A 19,881-nucleotide genomic window follows, 5' to 3' on the forward strand; every position below is an offset into this window, starting at 1 on the left:
CACTGTTCCCCAAAAGAACCAAACCACTGGATATATATGAAAACATGTGGAAAGTATGATTTATGTCTTACCTGCATTCCAAATGTGAAAGCTGTGTAGTAATATAATCTCTTCTTAGTACTACTTGGTGGATGTAATGTTAAGATTTGATATGCTAAATCTATAGCTCGCTGATGGACAAATTCTGAGTCAACCTGAAAGTTAAAAACAATATTTTAGAAGCAATCAGAGTGCATGTATCAAGAAGAAATATATAAAAATACAGTGCAATTGAAGTAACACACATATTAATCTTATTCTATAAAGCACTATCTATCAAAAGGCCTATTCTCCTTCAAACTGGAGGCAGCTAGCCATGGCATACACCCATTCTTCACCAATCTCACACACATCCAACACCCATCTGCCCCCACCTCCTCCATCATGGTTCCTTATAAATATTCTTGCCCTCCCCCACTGCTTGAGTCAGAAACAATGCATCAAGACCCAATACATCCACAGCAAGGCTAAAAAACTATAGTTGGTTTACCTCCACTGCTCATCACATGGCAACCCTCCTTCCTCATCCACCCACAAGTAATTAGAGAAGACAAGGAAAAATTCCTTCAAGCTGCATCCATTTATCATACAACACTGATGATTTTCCTCCAAATATCAAAAACTACACCTTGATAGACAAAGTATTGTATTACAATGCAACACTCAAGAACAAACATGAACCAAACCACTCAGTGCTCCAGCTTGTTCCCACAGAACTCATTCCTGAAGTACTGAACCTTGTACATGATATATCCATTGTGGGTCACCCAGGAAAAGACAAATGCTTTATGCAAGTCAGATTGCAGTACTTCTGGTTATCCATGCAGATAGATATACACACCCACATTGATGCTTGCCACTCATGTGCTTCGCACAAAGGTCTTAGACATGGTAGTTATTGACCTTCTAAAGTTGCCACTCACCCCCAACAGAAACCAATACCTCTTTGTCTGCGTAGATAATTTTTCCCATTTCTGCATTCTTTCTCCTTTGCAAGACAAGACAGCACAACAAGTTGCACAAACAATTGTTGACAAAGTCATATGCCCCTACACTACACCAAAAACACTCATTTCTGACAATGGCACAGAGTTCAACAATGACATTCTCACACACACTTGTAAACATTTTAATATCATAAAATGCAAAATGCAACACAATGCCTTATCACCCTAGCTCTAATGGGTTAGTCAAGAGACAGAGCAGAAAAATACTCAATGTTCTCTGACATCTTGCCTTGGACATACACCTCTTGGGATGAACATGTACCAATGATCCAAGCCTACATTAACAGTGCCATTAATAGGCCAATTTTGGAGTCACCACATTTTGTCCTCTGGCTCAGACAAAAAGCTCCCATATGATATCCTTACTTCACACTTAGCCCCCATATATAACTTCAGTGATTATGTCAAAGTAAAAGTCCAAAACTTCAACACTCTCTTCAAGAGAATTCACAATACCCTTTCCCTCTCCAAAGATGACATGGCACGACTCCATAATGCAGGAGCAAGAGATTGAAAAATTGAAATTGGAGACATTGTGTATGCACTCAACCACACACCCACATCAAGGCTTTCTGCAAAGTTCATGGGACCCTTTTGCATTCTTGACCTTCTGCCAAATGATAAAGTCAAAGCACTCAACTTGCTAAATTTAACAGACAGTCCTACACAAAGATAACGTTAAACTTGTTATGCAAGGTCTTGACCTCCAGCATATTCCGTCCCCATCTCCAACAACCACTCCGTCACAGGATCCCCCTACCTCCTCCCCACCAACTCCTCTTCCTAGATATAGCTTATGCAAAAGAGCCACGATGTAAGGTCACATCATTTAGAGAAGGGAATTGTATCTATTTCCACATGTATCCCTTCTACTTCATCATGTACTGCATCTACCTCATCATGTATTGTCTATCTATTTAACCCCTTGAGTACCGGATGTGTGTTTTGTGACACCTGCGTGTCACGGCTGAGTGCACCCGCCAGGAACCGAGCGTGCTCCCCGTGACACGCACGTGTCACAGTTATAACCTGTGTGTATTGAGGGCTCTCAAAGCCTCGGTTTCTGGGTTATTTCTACCCACGTGGTGGCAAGTGTCTGTGTTTACAAACATAAGGCTCCAGTCATTCGTGGGACGGTTTGAAACGTTTGTTTACGTAAGGTTGACGGGTCGGTAACGAAGGGGTTAAGGATGAATTACAGGTACTCCTCGTTTAACGATGACAATTGGGACCAGCGCGACGTCGTTAACCGAATTGGTCGTTAAGCGAAAGTGTATACATATACGTACATGTACTGTATGTACCATGTCCAGCAATACATGTATCTTTATTTTCGTGTATTTTCCCTCTTTTATACAGTACATTAAAGCTTTATTTACTGTTTATTTACGGTGGTTAGGTTCCTAAAATTACCGTATATGACCAAATCAGCGTATGCTGACATTCCATACTGAATACCCGGGTATTTTTTTAGTTTCGACCGTGGGCGCAATATAGCAATAGAAATTTAATTATTAATCTTGTAAATTAAAATGTATCAACGTAATATGCAATTTTGTGGGCAGAAATGAAAGTAAAAAATACCATGCTACAAGAAAATATGCTAATGAACAAAGTCGTCTGCCAACGTCTCTCACGACGACGACAACGAGGACAAGCCGGATGACATTTAATTTGCAGGTAATGATTTATCAAACACAGGTTAGGTTAGTTTAGTTTAGGTTAGACGAATTTATCATCCTTTCATTTCTTCGACATCGGCATCTATCATAACAAACATGCTGTACCATTCGTCCGACATGACTTCGTTACTTATGAAATTTGTTTTAGCACCTTTTTTTTCCGCTCACAAAATTGCATAATACGTTAATACATTATAATTTACAAAATTAATAATTAATTTTCTATTGCTATATTGCGCCCTTGGTCGAAACTAAAAATTTACCACTACCGGTATATACTGTACCCCAGGTAGTTTTTGCAGCTTGCAGGATGGTAATGTAGACCTAAGCTTCAGAACACTTTACCTCACAGGTAATATCCACCGTACAAGTTCATTTATAACATCATACAAATTTGCCTCAGCCAACTTAATTATCGTACACGACGTCGTAACTTCAGGAGATTTACGTTAAACGAATGTCATAAAGCCCGTCGTTACTCCGAGTTGTCGTTAACCGAGGAGTACCTGTACTAATATTTCTCTATGAATATTTTGATGTGGTCACCAACTGGTAGTGAATCCGAGAAATCTGTTGGAATCAAGGCAGACTGCTAGAGAGTGATGTCACAAGGCACGTCACAGCATGTTACTCTGCCTGAGACGAGGTTAATGTTCACTCCAGCACCATGCATGCAAACACGAGCACACATTTTAGTAGTGTGGTATTGGATCACCTGCAAGACCTGACCTTTACCACGATAATGAAGGAGACCAACCTTATAGCCAGGCAAGTGCCCGACGGTCAGCTCTGCAGTCAACTTCCACTAAGGTGACCATTAAATACTAACATACAAATGACATTTCTTTTGTATACATTTTTTCCTCTCTGTTCCATTTCATTTATGCTATGTTTTCCTATTGTTCTAAGTTAGGTATATTTATTATAATTAGCTAGCAAAATATTGAGAGTATCGTTCAATTAGTTTCATGCCAATTTTGGCTCTTATGTATAAATGCTCTCTATAAATTGATGCAGTATCAACTGACACCAAACCCTTCTTTGTTATGGCTCAATGTTCGGTGGACAGATTCACCACAGGATTGAGTGTCTCTTCTCTGCTTCCACACAGAATAAAGTTCAAAAACTCATCACTGTTTGTATTTGCAAACCCGCTACTCAATGGTCACCCAACTCTCTACCTCTAAGCCTCTGAAGAACTAATCATCAGTGTGGATAGGAACACAAATCCTGCCTCATGGTCATCCCTGCATCTCACCCACTCACCTTGGGTCAGAAGCAGTGTTGCAAGACACAGCACATCCACAGCAAGGCTGCTTCATTAAATCAGCGAACCCCGCTCTCCATTCCCTCATGCAGAAACGGAGATGGGGAGAAATCCCTTCGGGCTATGTCAATTTATTTTTAACACATACTCCCTCACCCACCCCATCTTCCACCCACTCCACCTCATGCTTCACAGCATCATCCATACACAACCATTCTTCATTCACCCCTATCTTCTGTCCTTCCTCAACAGACATTCCCATCTTTCCCAATGCCCCTTTTATCCCATCCATCTCATCTTTGTTCAACCCATGTTCACTCCTTCCACATCTGCCTTCCACACCTCTTTTACTAATCTTTCTTCACTCATTTTTTCCATGTGTCCAAACCATCCTAATACTCTTTCATCAACCCTATCTCCCAGCTCCCTTTCCACCCATTCTCCTCCTCACCTCCTCATTTCCATTTCTCACTCTATTTAGCCTAGTAACCCCTATCATACTTCTCAAGCACCTCATCTCAAACACATTCAAACTTCTCTCTTATGTTCCATACTTCTGCCCATTAAAGGCTCTACTATTCTTGTAAAAACTCTTGACTGCTCTTAACAGCTTTCCTCCTATCCCATATATTTGCAATACCTCCCACAGTGCCTTCCTGTCTACACTGTCATAAGCATTTTCCAAAATTCATAATGGCCCAAAAAACACTTTTTGGGTCATTCCACAAAAACGTCAACCTTTAGTGCGAATCTCAGAATTGATAAAAAAATACATGTATTTTATACCAAATTGAAGCTTGAACCTTGAATTTTACAAATCTGGACACAATTTTTGTAAAAACTGTGTATTCAAAGTGAGGCATTTAAAAATTACGCAGTATGTCACCAAATAGTAATTCATGTTAAATTTTGTGATTTACACATCAGTTTTAGCAAAGTTAGCATGAGTTTGGAATATTGTGCTTGATTTTTATATAAATTATAATTATTTTCTATCTTAATTATCACTTTATTTTTCACATTAAACTGTATGGTCGGACTTTGGCATACTGTTGGAATGAAAGTACTTCCAGTGTAATGTGTGTGACATTTTTTTTTACAATTTTTTCCATTCACAACTTATGCTTTGGAGAAAAATAACATAACTTTATATCATAAATAGAATTCCTAATACCTTACTAATGTTGCCCTAAAATATCTTGTATGAGACTCTAGTCGGCCACAGGCTGTCACACATGTTACATGGACAGTGTGAGAAACGTTACCGAAGCATGCAGTAACATTTCTCACGCAACTTTAGCATTCACTGTTGCTGCTTAGTATGCTATATAGTTACTATCTTTTCTTTCTGATTGTAATCCAATTGCCTACTGAGTGAACCTGCTTCATCATGTCTCCTATGACACTGGCAGAGCGACAACGCAAGTACTACGAGAAGAAGAAACAAGATGAAGGGCTTAGAAAGAAAAAAGCTGAGCGAAGTTGTGCTTACTGCACTTTCCTGAAAAAGCAACAACACAAAATAGCACATAAACTAGAATTAAAAATGGGAGATTTAGTCATGGTCAAACTATGTTCACCCTATAATAAACTTTCACCAAGGTACTCAGGTCCATATAGTGTAATTGATTTTACAGGTGGAAATAAATTTAAATTATTCCATTTAGAAAATAGGGAAGAATTAATAGGCCATTTAGATGATATGAAGAAAGTTAGGTTGCAGTATTATGGAAATGACTGTTGTGATACTCTATGTATCAATTTTAATGAACTAGAAGAGTATGGGGAATATTTTTATGAAATTTTAAATGAATTGAATATCAATCTCAATACATTTCACAGATGAAGACTGTCGTTTTATTATTACTATACTTGGTGAGTGCCCTGGACTGGAATCCAATTCGTCCTGGAATATTAGTACATCAAGGTAACCTAATAATGGTAGACAAGCTTATTAGGATGATTAGGATTGATTACAAGAATATAACAATAATTAAAGATAATGTTGGCTCCTTGAGAGTGAGTTTGAAAATATTAAAAGAGAACATTTCCAGTAAAAATGTTCAAAAGAAACTTGAAAATATGATAAAGGAGATAGAACATAAACTTGATGTCATAGATTGAAATTTCAAAAGAAATGGTAGACAAAAGAGAAGTATGTTAGTGGTGGCTTTAGGAGCTCTTGCTGGATTGGGAATATCCAATTTTGCCTTCCTTGCTGACTTAAAAATTTCTATGAATAAATTGAATGAGAAGGTTGCAAAAATTGATAATTTACAAACAATTGTAAAGAACATTGAAGAAATTATCTCTGAAATTACAGATAGCTTAGAGAATCTTAGTTTAAAACAAAGTGAACAGGAGCATACAATACTTCTTTTCTTATTAATACTATGCATTTGAAATTATCTGAGATGCAAATCCAGTTGGAATCTTTTGTGCAAGATTTAGTTCTAGCAAATTTTGATCAAGTCACATCTTCTCTTCTCCCAATACCTCAACTCATAAGAATAAATAACTCAGCAAAAAAGGACTGGAACTTTAAACCTTTCTTTGATGAAGCTAATGTGGCATTCTATTACCCTTTATTACATACATACATATACCAAAGCTTTTACCCCCTTACAAGGGAGGTACCCAAAAAGAAAAAGGCATAAAACCATTCCCACCCATTCCATCCCTAAATACACTCCGCTCCCCTCCACCCTCCCTCTTATCTTAGCACATCCTGGATGACAGGTCATCCCTGCACCTTGTCCACTGCCCTGGGTCAGAGGCAGTGTTGCAAGACACAGCACATCCACAGCAAGGCCGTTTCATTAAATCGGCGACCCCCTTCTCCGTCCTCCCATGCAGAAAAGGAGGAGACGGGGAGAAATCCCTTTGGGCTGCTTCAAATTTTTCTCACACATACTACCTCCCCCCCCTCCCCCCACCCATTCAACCTCATGCATCACAGCATCATCCATATACAACCATTCTCCATTCACAACAGCTGGCTCACCTCCCACTTTTCTCCATTTTCTTTGACCATCTCCAAGCCCTGACCCACCACCCTTGTATTTACCTCTCGCACCACCCCATCCATGTATAAGTTGAACAGCCAGGGTGACATAACACATCCCTGACAAAGTCCCACCTTTACCTCAAACCACTCACTCTCTCCATTTCTAATCCTGACACATGCTCTACTACTATCGTAAAAACTCTTGACCCTTTATTTACAGCATATTTAAATATTTCCTCAGTGATAACAAATTCCTTTTTCTTCTAATCTTAGATTCAACCTGTATAAATTGATACCCTTCCCTGTGGAGGTAAATGGTTCATTACATGAAGTGGATGTTCCAGTAGTAGATTCATTCAACTACATCCTTTCTGTAGACAACCTAAAGGAGAGTATGATCTCTAATGATAAATTAAATGATTGTAAAATAGTTAATAAGAATCTTTATCTTTGCCATTCCCTCTTTTTTGTGATTCATGAAGTTTTGAAAAACTATTTTAGCTTCTCTGGTTAGAAATGTGTGTGATGAATAACTGTCATTACTAGAAAATTTTGGTAGACCAGATTTCTCATAGTAACATACGAGGTTCCCATTATTTATTTTTCCCTAATAAGACAAAAAATTCTATAAAATTGTCCAGGATTGAGTCCTAAATTGGAATTGGTTGAAGGTCTTATCTCAGTTGTTGACACCTGTGAATTACATGGAGGCACAATTTCCACTATTGCTAATACCCTTAATACCATGCATTTAACTGAAGATTCATATATTTCAACCTTCAACTTCACATTACCTGAAAACTCTCCCCCTTTGAAAATTAAGAGATCATTGTCAAGATCTCCCTCAAATGATTATTCTAGTTATTCTTGGCATTCTCTTTTCTTCAATATTGTTGTCTGCACTGATTTCAATTTTCGTATTCAGGAGATGTCTCTGTTAAACCCCATTAGCCATGTCTCGGCTTGAATTATTATTATGCATTTGGAGGGTTGCTTATTTCTTTGATATGTATATGTTTGACATGTTTTACTGATACCATTATACCAGTTTATGCAAGGGTAGTTTAGCTTCTTATATATGATGATTTCCAAGTATATACTAGCAAGCCCTGTAAGGGGGTAGTAGATATCATTGGTCGGGACGACCAAAGGTAGCTGCCGAGCCCTGTAAGAGGCCGGTAGATAGAGGTAAACATTTAAGTAGATAGAGGGGTAGGTGAAAAGATATGCAAATTTTATTACTTGGATGTTTTGAAACAATGGCCGAATAGGAAGTGCAGAGTTGCATATTCTCACCTGCCATCTTGGGTTTTGTAAACATAGGTTAGGATATCAAGAGAGTGCTGAATTGACAAAATACATACAAGCCACACTCGGCTTGCAACAGATTGCTTGCATAAACTGTATTGCTTGACAGCATAACAGTCTTTCTGATTGGAGAAATGGGTGGAGAAAAATTATTGGTGCATGGAGGTAAAGTCACGCCCTTAAAGGGTGGCACTTATTTGTAACATTCAAAGTTATTGGATGAATTAAATTGTGACGTCGGAGCAGACTTGGCTTGGTGGGATGTACAAGGATCCCAGATGGGAGTCCCTTGGTGTAGATAGTACAACCATGTGTATTTATAAAGAAGAATAAAAGAAAACTTAATCTCATTTAATTCACCCCATCAAGACACTTTAATGACATTTTGAAAGAAGCATACTTAAGGGAAGGACAAGGCATGGAGCCTACAGAAGAATAAAAATGACTAAGTGTTAGAGCCAACGGACCTAACAGGAGAGTCTTGATTGAGAGGATTAGGAGAGAAACAGAGGAAGTAATTGGTGAGGAACAGTGTGGTTTTAGGACAGGTAGGGGTTGTATAGATCAGATTTTTGTGGTAAGACAGATATGTGAGAAAGCTATAGGAAAAGGTATGGATTTTTGGGGGGCTTTTATGGATCTGGAAAAGGCTTACGACAGGGTAGACAGGAAGGCACTGTAGGAGGTACTGCAGATATATGGGATAGGAGGAAAGCTGTTAAGAGCAGCCAAGAGTTTTTATGATAGTAGTAGTGCTTGTGTTAGGATTAGAAATGGAGAGAGTGAATGGTTTGAGGTGAAGGTGGGACTTCATCAGTGATGTGTTATGTCGCCCTGGCTGTTCAATCTATACATGGATGGGGTGGTGTGAGAGGTGAATGCAAGGGTAATGGGTCAGGGGTTGGAGATGATTAAAGAAAATGGAGAAAAGTGGAAGGTGAGCCAGCTGTTGTTTGCTGACGACACTGTGCTTGTAGCGGGATCAGAGGAGGGATTGAGGAAGTTAGTGACAGAGTTTGAGAAGATGTGTGAAAGAAGGAAGCTGAGGATAAATGTGGGCAAAAGTAAGGTGATGGGATGTACAAGGGGAGAGAGTGACAGCAGGCTGGAAGTGAGCATTAACCACTTCCATACGGTGACGCCTACGTAGGCGGCATGAGGAGCAAGTGGGTACTTGATGATGCCGACGTCGCCATCTTGATTATATTTATTGTAGTCGTACCTACGTAATTTCCATTCTCTCTAAACTGGCTTCATCAATTTTCTATGGTTATCAAAATACACGGGTGAAAGAGAACGAATGATTGAGCACTGACTTTATTTTTTATAATGCGATTATTATGAAGCAACATCTCACGTCGGGCAACTATTGCTGCCAGACGTGCGATGTGCCCCAGAGTGAAGAGGTTAACCCCTTCCATACGGTGCCGCACACGTAGGCGTCATGGACTTAGATCTCGGTGGCAGCAGCCAATGCCAGCCGTACGACGTGTCGTAATAATACTCGCATCATAAAATATAGTCACCGCTTATATCGATCGTTCTCTCTTCACCTGTGAATTTTGATAACCATAGAAAATGCGATTACAAAAGAATTAGAAAGAATGTCATTATGGAGGGGCGACTACAATAAATATAATCAAGACGCCGATATGGCAGCCTCGCGAATACACTCGCTCCCCATGACGCCTACGTGTGCGGCACCGTATGGAAGGGGTTAAGGGTGAGAGACTGGAGGAAGTGGATAGTTTTAGATACTTGGGTGCAAATGTGGCAAGGAAGGGAGGAGTGGCGGTGGAGGTAGAATGTAGATTGAGAGAAGTGAGTAAATGCCTTGGATTAAAAAGTGTAATGAGAAAAAGACATCTGGGAATGGATGCTAAGAGGAGGTTATATGAAGGAGTGATTGTGCCAATGGCACTGTACAGGCCAGAAACATGGAACATAAGAGGAAGAGAGAAGGAGTTTGAATGGGTTTGAGATGAAATGTCTGAGAAGTATGATAGGGGTTACTAAGCTGGATAGAGTGAGAAGTGAGATGAGGAGGAGAACAGGGGTGGAAAGGGAACTGGAAGATAGGGTTAATGAAAGAATATTGGGATGGTTTGGACACATGGAAAGAATGAATGAAGAAAGATTAGTAAAAGAGGTGTGGAAGGCAGAGGTGGATGGAGTAAATATGAGGGGGCATCCTGGGATGAGATGGATGGATGGGGTAAATGGGCCTTACAAAAGACAGGAATGTCTGTTGAGGAAGGATAGGAGAGGACAGAAGATAGGGGTGAATGGAGAAGGGTTGTGTATGGATGATGCTGTGAGGCATGAGGGGGAGTGGGTGGGGGATGGGGGGTGAGGAAGTATGTATGAGAAAAAATTTGACACAGCCCGAAGGGATTTCTCCCTGTCTTCTTCTTTTCTGCATGAGGGGATGGAGAGGGGGGGGTCACCGAATTTATGAAGCGGCCTTGCTGTGGATGTGCTGTGTCTTGTGACACTGCTTCTGACCCAGGGCAGTGGACAGGATGCAGGGATGTCCCGTCATTCAGGAGGTGCCAAGATAAGGAGGGAGGAGGGTGGAGGGGAGTGGAATGGGTGGGAGTAGTTTCTATGCCTATTTCTTTTTGGCTACCCCCCCATGTAAGGGGGGAAAAGCCTTTGGTATATGTATGTATGTAAAAGTAAGGTGATGAAATGTACATGGGGTGAAAGTGGCACCAGACTGGACGTGAGCACTAAGGGAGAGTGACTGGAGGAATTGGATAGTTTTAGATACTTGGGTGCAAATGTGGCAGGAAAGGGGAGTGGAGGTGGAGGTAGAATGTAGATTGAGAGAAGCGAGTAAATGCCTTGGTGGATTAAAAAGTGTAATGAGAAATAGACATTTGGGAATGGACACTATGAGGAGATTGTATGAAGGAGTGATTGTGCCAACAGCACTGTATGGGGCAGAAACATGGAACATAAGAGAGGAAGAGAAAAAGAGTTTGAATGTATTTGAGATGAGGTGTCTGAGAAGCATGATGGGGGTTACTAGGCTGGATAGAGTGAGAAATGAGGAGGTGAGGAGGAGAATGGGGATGGTAAATGAGTTGGGAGATAGGGTGGATGAAAGAGTATTGGGATTGTTTGGACACATGGAAAGAATGAGTGAAGAAACACTAGTAAAAGAGGTATGGAAGGCAGATGTCGAGGGAGTGAACATGAGGAGGTAACCTAGTAGGAGATGGATGGATGGGGTGAAAGGGGCTTTGGGGAAGAGGGGAATGTCTGTTGAGGAAGGATGGGAGAGGACAGAAGACAGGGGTAAATGGAGAATGGTTGTATATGGATGATGTTGTGATGCATGAGGTGGAATGGGTGGAGGGATGGGGGTGAGGTAGTATGTGTGAGCAAAATTTGACACAGCCTGAAGGGATTTCTCCCTGTCTTCTCCTTTTCTACATGAGAGGACGGAGAGGGGGATCACTGATTTAATGAAGCAGCCTTGCTGTGGATGTGCTGTGTCTTGCGACACTGCTTCTGACCCAGGGCAGTGGACAAGATACAGGGTTGACCCGTCATCCAGGAGGTGCCAAGATAAGAGGGAGGGTAGAGGGTGAAAGGGAGTGGAGTGTATTGGGGATGGAATGGGTGGGAATGGTTTTTATGCCTTTGTTTTTTGGCTACCTCCCTTGTAAGGGGGAAAAAGCCTTTGGTATATGTATGTATTGTCTTTTTAAAGTGGGGATCTTCCTCTCCCTACTGTCTTAATGCATGAAGCACCTGATTGTAAGCTGGACACTGCAGGACCATGGGTTGCATGGGTAGAGGGTGGGTGCATGCCTTGGTTGGCTTATAAGGAGGGAAGAATCTTTTTGATATATAGATAGATATATTTATTTTCCTAGCATTTCCCACTGCCACAATTAAATCCTTATTGTCTTCCTCTACATTCAACAACTTGAAATACTCCACCCATTTCCCACTCACGGCCTTCTCTTTCATCAACACCAATTCATCTGCTCCATTTACCCTCTACTTTCTACCTAACCTACCTCTTCTCACTCTTTTTTGCTTGCTTTCAAATTATTTTTCACTCTTAAACCTATTGGAATGCAATACATACATCTATGGTAGCTACAGCAATGCCACTCACCTTCAAAGCTAATTGTGATAAAATTCTCCCCATAATCCATGCTGGAGGAAATTTTCTGATGCTGATATTCAGAAAAAGTGAATCAATACCATCAAGAATTATTTCTTCATCTGCTCCAGTAACATCTTCATCAGTGCTTTCTTCAAAGAATGCCGTTTCCTGTAGGGCAAGCTCTGTACAAATTTCCTCAGGTTCACATACTCGGTCATCAAGCACAACAACAGCCAAGTTTGATCGATTTGGATAGCATGGTTGTATTACCTTTGTCAATGTAGAACATGACATTCTCTGTTTTTTTACCAAGGTCATCACTGCAGACTTAATATCATTGGAATCAAAATGTAAATATTTACTACTTGATGATGACAATGACTCATGTGAAAAATTAGCTATTTCACCTGATTGAAGGTCCTTACTACAACCATTAATTTCCAAAGATTTTAAAGCTAATTCCATCTCCTTTCTCTGTGACATTTCTATTTTACTATCTGTCATATGGCTCATAGTAATCACCATGTTAAAGTTACTCATTTCTCTGACACTTTTTCCATTATTTGTACCAGACTTAAGACACAGATTACTAACACTTTTAACACTTTTTTTGCCATCATTTTCCAGAATTTCATTCTGTGTCAAATGTGTCTTATCAATACTGCTTGTAACTCTTCCATCACCTTTGCCTGAAGGAAGTTCATCTAATTTTGAAATATCATTAACTCTACTTGTGTATCCACCAGACTCACTACCTACTCTAGTCAAAGATAAATTACAAACATTCTCTTTTTCTTCAATCTTCTTGTCAAGAAAATCTAAAGGACCTGTTCTCTCTGTATTATTTTTTTTTTGTTTCACTTTGCTAGTTTGTAAATTTACACCACTAGAATCTATTTTATCACTTGTCACTCTTGTTGGTTCTTCACTTATTGTAACAATGTCACTCTCATCAGAAACATTATGTTCACTTCTTTTACCCCTTAAATCATTACCTGTATTTAAATAGGATCTAATGTCCATACACTTTTCAGAAGAATATCTCTTCTTGAACTTTTTTTTTCTGGGACTATCACTTGAACTAAATGATTCATTTTTCATGGGCAATTTAGAATTTGAAAATAAACCTCCTATAGACGGTTGTCTAGATGTAGAGGTCTTCTCATTTCTTGAAACCTGGAGTCATAAGAGGAATGGTCATCAATAATATGCAACCTACATGTCTTATATATATATATATATATATATATATATATATATATATATATATATATATATATATATATATATATATATATCTTCTCTCAACCTCTGGTGAACATAAACAACTTTAATACATACATATACATATACCAAGGCTTTTTCTCCCTTACAAGGGGGGTAGCCAAAAAGAAAAAGGCATAAAATCATTCCCACCCATTCCATCCCTGAATACACTCCACACCCCTCCACCCTCACTCTCATCTTAGCACCTCCTGAATGACGGGTCATCCCTGCACCTTGTCCACTGCCCTGGGTCAGAAGCAGTGTCGCAAGACACAGTACATCCACAGCAAGGCCGCTTCATTAAATCAGCGACCCCCCCTCTCCGTCCCCCCATTGCATAAAATGAGAGGACGGGGAGAAATCCCTTCGGGCTGCATCAAATTTTGCTCACACATACTACCTCACCCCCCATCCACCCGCCCATTCCACCTCATGCTATCACAACAACTTTAATACTATTAATAAAAAAGTTGTTAATGTTCACCAGAGGTTGAGAGATCATATCCCAGGTGTTTACTCCCTTCCACATATATATTTTTTCTTTCTTTTTTGCAAAAACAACTGTGAAATGAAAAATACAGTTACCCAATTTTTTCGTCTATTTCAGGGTACAAAGTAGTCATACAAAATGTGGTAGTATATACATTAGAAGAAATAGGGGATTGAGAAAGGTCCCAAGTGAACAAGCTCAGTATAACTAAATTACAAATTATCACAAACAACCTTGTTAATAATAAAACTATCCAGTGGGAAATGCGAAGAAAATGAGAGTGATGAGTGAGGAGAATGGGGGAGAAATAAGGAAGGATGAGGTGAAGGCAGTTGTTATGATGATGAAAGCAGGTAAGGCACCTGGTGTGGATGGATGCCATGCAGAATGTCTGAAAAAGGGAGGTACAGTGATGGTGGACTGGCTGGTGAGGTTATTTAATGTTTGCTGAAGAGAGGGTAGAGTGCTGGAGGACTGGAGGAGTGCCTGTATAGTTCCACTTTACAAGGGAAAAGGGGACAAGTGTGAATGTAGTAGTTTCAGAGGGATTAGCTTGTTAAGTGTAGTTGGGAAGGCTTATGGGAGGATCTTGATAGAGAGGATTAGGAGAGGAACAGAGGGAGTAATTGGTGAGGAACAGTGTGGATTTAGGATGGGTAGAGGTTGTGTAGATCAGATCTTTGTGGTTAGACAAATATGTGAGAAAGCTATAGGAAAGGGGAAGGATGTTTTTTGGGCTTTTATGGATCTGGAAAAGGCTTACGATAGGGTAGACAGAAAGGCACTGTGGGAGGTTATGCAGATATACGGGATAGGAGGAAAGCTTCTCGGAGCTGTCAAGAGTTTTTATGAGAGTAGTAGAGTTTGTGTCAGGATTAGAAATGTATGTATGTATGGTATTTTGCAGGAGAAGAGCTATGCTCGTAGGGACCCACAGTTCTAGCTTTCCGCATCCAGTTCTTTCTTAAAGTCGTGTATAGTTTTAGCACTCACTGTTTTCTCTTTCAATTTATTCCATGTGGAAAGCTATTCTTTTTCAGACCTCTTCTGTAACTGTCCTTCTTAAGTTTCTTCTTATGTCCCTTTGTATTTCTTCTGTCCCATTTAAGTAGATCATCCCTGTCAAGGATTTCCATCCCTTTCATAATTCTATATATGGATATCAAATCGCATCTTTCTCTTCTTTGCTCCAGATTTAATAAGTTGTTTGTCCAATCTTTGTCCATATGTCAACATGCCGAGTGTTGGTGCCATCTTTGTTAGTGCTCTTTGAATTCTTTCTAGGTTTTTTTTTTTTTTTTTTTTTTTCTGGGTGTCCATAGTGACGCTTCATACTCTAACTTTGGTCTTATCAGCTGATACTTTAGGGTCTATATGGGGCGCCTCTAAAGACCAGAGCCACACATCATTTGTCTGTGATAGAGGAAAACTCTGTTCATAGAGAAATGATGACACTTTTATACTGTGACTGTCCCTCCGTTATGCTGTACCCCAACCCTTTGTTACTGTCCTGTACAATTTCTCTGAATATTTATTTCCCTTTTCACCTACCTACCCTGTGGTGGGGGCAAAAGAATACTGCCACCAAGTATTTCCACTTGGATCGTAAGAGGTGAGAAAAAAGGGACAGGGATTGGGACCAGGCATCCTTCTCCTTGTAGCCCCACAGGGGACATTCCTAAAAAAAACTAAAGGCATAAGATGGTCTAAAAGTTTTCCAACCAGCACCCTAAGGTTTGGGTCTTTTAATGTGCATGGATGTGGTACAGATGAGGGTAAAAGGGAAGAGATAGGTAGTATGTTTGTGAGAAGAAAGATGGATGTGTTGGCTTTGAGTGAAACTAAGTTGAAAAGGAAGGGTGAGTGCAAGTTTGGGAGTATAAGTGGGAGGTTATAAGGAGTGAAGAGAGGGCAAGGGAGAGAAGGGGTGGCTATACTAGTAAGTGAAGAGATAGGTAAACGTGTAGTGGAGAGGAAGTTTCCTCAAGGATAATGTGGATGAAGGTGAAACTGGGAAAGGAGATGTGGGTTTTTGTAAGTGCATATGGGCCTGGTAGTGAGAAGAGTGTAGAGGAAAGGGAGGCTTTTTGGATAGATTTAAATGAATGCATAGAGGGATTAGGGAGAAATATCAATGTAATAGTACTGGGAGACCTTAATGCTAGGGTAGGAAATGAACCAATTGATGGAGTGGTTGGGAAATGTGGAGTTCCAGGAAAGAATCGTTGTGGAGAGTTGATGGTAGAAATGTGTCTAGAGAGTTGATGATATCAAATACAGTGTTTACGAAGAAAGTCAAGCATAAGTACACATGGGAGAGGCAGGTGGATGGAAGGGTGGTAGATAGAGCATTAATGGACTATGTAGTGGTAGATAGGAGTATAATAGGAAGAGTTAAGGATGTACATGTGCTACGGGGAGAGGGTGGGGGAATATCAGATCATTTTTTGGTGGAAGGTAAGTTGAGAATGGAGGATAGATGGAGAAAGAGGAAAAGGATAAAAGGTAGGGAGGTGCTTAGAGTGAACTCTTTAAATGAAAAGAAAAAGGAGAAGGAATACAAGAAGAAGCTAAGATAAGGGGGAGGGTGGAGGGAAGTGGAGTGTATTTAGGGATGGAATAGGTGGGAATGATTTTATGCCTTTTCTTTTTGGCTAGCTCCCTTGTAAGAGGGAAAAAGCCTTGGTATATGTATGTATCAGTGTAACTAGGATTTTCTTCACCATTTCCTCTTCCATGTAGTCAAAGGCCACTTTCATTGATCTTGTTAAGTTTTAGGTTTCTCCAACTACTTTGTTTACATGTTTGTCTGGTGTCATGTCACTCCTAGGTCTCTTTCTTTATTTACTTTTGTAACTTCTTTTGTTCCAATTTTGAATTTACCGGATATTCTATTTTTGCTTTTTCCAAATTCCATTATACTACATTTTTTAATGTTGAAATTCACTTTGTTCTTCTTACTCCAGTTCCAGACTTTGTCCAGACCTCCCTGAAAAGATTTAATCTTCTTCATTACTCACTCTCTTCAATACTTTTGCATCATCTGCAAAGAAGTTTATGTAGCATTTAATTCCTTCATCCATGACATTTATATAAATAGCAAACATTATCGGAGCCAATACAGAGCCTTGGGGTATTCCACTTATCATGTCTACCCATTTTGAGTTCTTTTCTCTAAGTATCACTCTCATTTTTCTTCCTTTCAAGAAGTCTTCCATCCATTTCAATAATTTTCCTTGCATTCCACCTATTAGTTCAATTTTTCTTAGTAGTTTTTTGTGTGGTACTTTGTCGAAAGCCTTTTGTAGGTCCAGGAGGGCACAATCTGCCCAGCCATCTCTTTCTTGTATTATGTCTAGCAATCTTGAGTAAAAGCATATTAAGTTTGTAGTACATGAACTTCCACTTCTAAATCCAAATTGGTTGGGGTTTAATATTTTGTTCTTTTTCAAGTGTTTAGTCCATTTGTTTTTAACCACTTCCATACGGTGACGCCTACGTAGGCAGCATGAGGAGCAAGTGGGTACTTGATGATGCTGACATCAGCATCTTGATTATATTTATTGTAGTTGTACCTATGTAACCTCCATTCTCTCTAAACTGGCTTCATCATATTTTCTATGGTTATCAAAATACACGGGTGAAAGAGAACGAACAATTGAGCACTGACTTTATTTTTTATAATGCGATTATTATGACGCAACATCGCACGTCGGGCAGCTAATGCTGCCAGACGTGCAATGTGCCCCGGGGTGAAGAGGTTAATAAAATGTGCCACCAGGTCTTAGTTTCTGGAGGCACATAAACAACTATAAACCTTCTACTTTTCATACTGCTGTCTTCGACTTTACATACATACATATACCAAGGCTTTTTCCCCCTTACAAGGGACGTAGCCAAAAAGAAAAAGGCATAAAACCAATCCCATCTATTCCATCCCTAAATACACTCCACTCCCCACCACCCTCCCTCTCATCTTAGCACCTCCTGGATGACGGGTCATCCCTGCACCTTGTCCACTGCCCTGGGTCAGAGGCAGTGTCGCAAGACACAGCACATCCACAGCAAGGCAGCTTCATTAAATCAACGACCCCCCCCCTCTCCGTCCCCCCCATGCAGAAAAGGAGAAGACGGGGAGAAATCCCTTCGGGCTGCATAAAGTTTTTCTCACACATACTACCTCATCCCCTATCCCCCCACCCATTCAACCTCATGCATCACAGCATCATCCATATACAACCGTTCTCCATTCACCCGTCTTCTGTCCCCTCCCGTCCTTCCCCAACAGATATTTCCCTCTTCCCCAAAGCCCCCTTCACCCCATCCATCCATCTCATTCTAGGACGCCCCCTCATGTTCACTCCCTCCACATCTGCCTTCTATACCTCTTTTACTAGACTTTCTTCACTCATTCTTTCCATGTGTCCAAACCATCCTAATACTCATTCATCAACCCTATCTCCCAACTCCCTTACCACCCCTGTTCTCCTCCTTACTTCATTTCTCACTCTATCCAGCCTTGTAACCTCCATCATACTTCTCAGACACTTTTCCTTCTGTTGCCTTTATTACATTTAGGTCCTTTCCAGTCAATATCATATCTCCCCAGTTTGGCTGTCCTATTTTTCGACCAAATGTTGTATAATCCTTGTCCTACCATACTTTTGTTTGTCTGTCCTATTTTTTTTTACCAAATGTTGTATAATCCTTGTCCCACCATACTTGATTGTATAGGGCCTTTCAGTTTTGTCTCTGCTATTCCCATTATGTCAGGTTTCTCTATTGATAGTCATTCAATTCATTTCATCTCATTCCCTTATATGGGGGGAAAAAGCCTTTGGTATATGTATGTATGTGTATGTAATAATGTTTCTTTCTATTATATTGTTACAAGATGTAATTACTTTGGAGTTTTTTCAGTCAATATTTTGTCCATAGTCCTTTTGGTGAACAAACAGTCCACTTGGCAATTGTCCCATTTTAATGCTGTATTTTTATGTTGTATACTGTATACACAACCTTCCTTTTATCTTGGTGAATATTTAATGAACAAGCTTTTAACATTATTGTTTTTAAAAACCACCTGGATACCTAAAATTTTAAGTAATCTAGGAAGACCAACTAAATTCTCATGATAAGTAATTGTTAACATGTTCTACTGGGTCTTGCTCATATAATAAATCAAAATGGCTAGTACCACAAATTTTATCTCTCTTTACTCAAGATTAACAGACATGACAAAAGGGATGGATGGGCTGATTGTGCTTTCCTAGATCTACAAAAAGGCTTTGACAAAGTCCCACACAAAAAAACATTAAGAAAACTGGAAACCATAAGAGGGATACAAGGTAAACTACTGAAATGGATGGAGGACTTTTTGCATGAAACAAAAATGAGTAGTGATCAGGGATAAGAGTTCAATTTGGGAAGAGGCAATTAGTGGAGTTCCTTAAAGATCAGAGTTGGCTCCGATAATGTTTGCCATGTGAATGAGATGGACAAAGGTCTGGAATGTTACACAACTTTCTTTGCAGATGGTGCAAAATTGTTAAAGTACTGAAATGGACTGTGACTCACTACAGAGAGGTCTGAACAGGGTTTGGGAATGGAGTCAGAAGTGGGAAATGGAGCTCAACATTTAGAATGTATCATACTGGAATTTGGAGAAAAAAAAGAAAAAAAAAGAAAA

General features: G+C 39.9%; 1 protein-coding gene across 1 annotated transcript in view; it reads right to left on the bottom strand.

Annotated features, from left to right (window-relative positions):
* Positions 1-71: 71 nt before the first annotated feature.
* Positions 72-19,881, bottom strand: part of LOC143023739 (uncharacterized) — a gene marked incomplete at both ends in the record, with an annotated part of 123,354 nt that continues 103,544 nt past the window's right edge. Inside the window, 2 exon segments of the mRNA XM_076182342.1 lie at positions 72-194; positions 12,446-13,612. Coding sequence (XP_076038457.1) covers positions 72-194; positions 12,446-13,612 — 1,290 coding nt within the window.

The sequence above is a fragment of the Oratosquilla oratoria genome, unplaced genomic scaffold (assembly GCF_046742065.1).
Source record: "Oratosquilla oratoria isolate Oo_2021 unplaced genomic scaffold, ASM4674206v1 SCAFFOLD57, whole genome shotgun sequence".
NCBI classification, from domain to species: Eukaryota; Metazoa; Arthropoda; class Malacostraca; order Stomatopoda; family Squillidae; genus Oratosquilla; species Oratosquilla oratoria.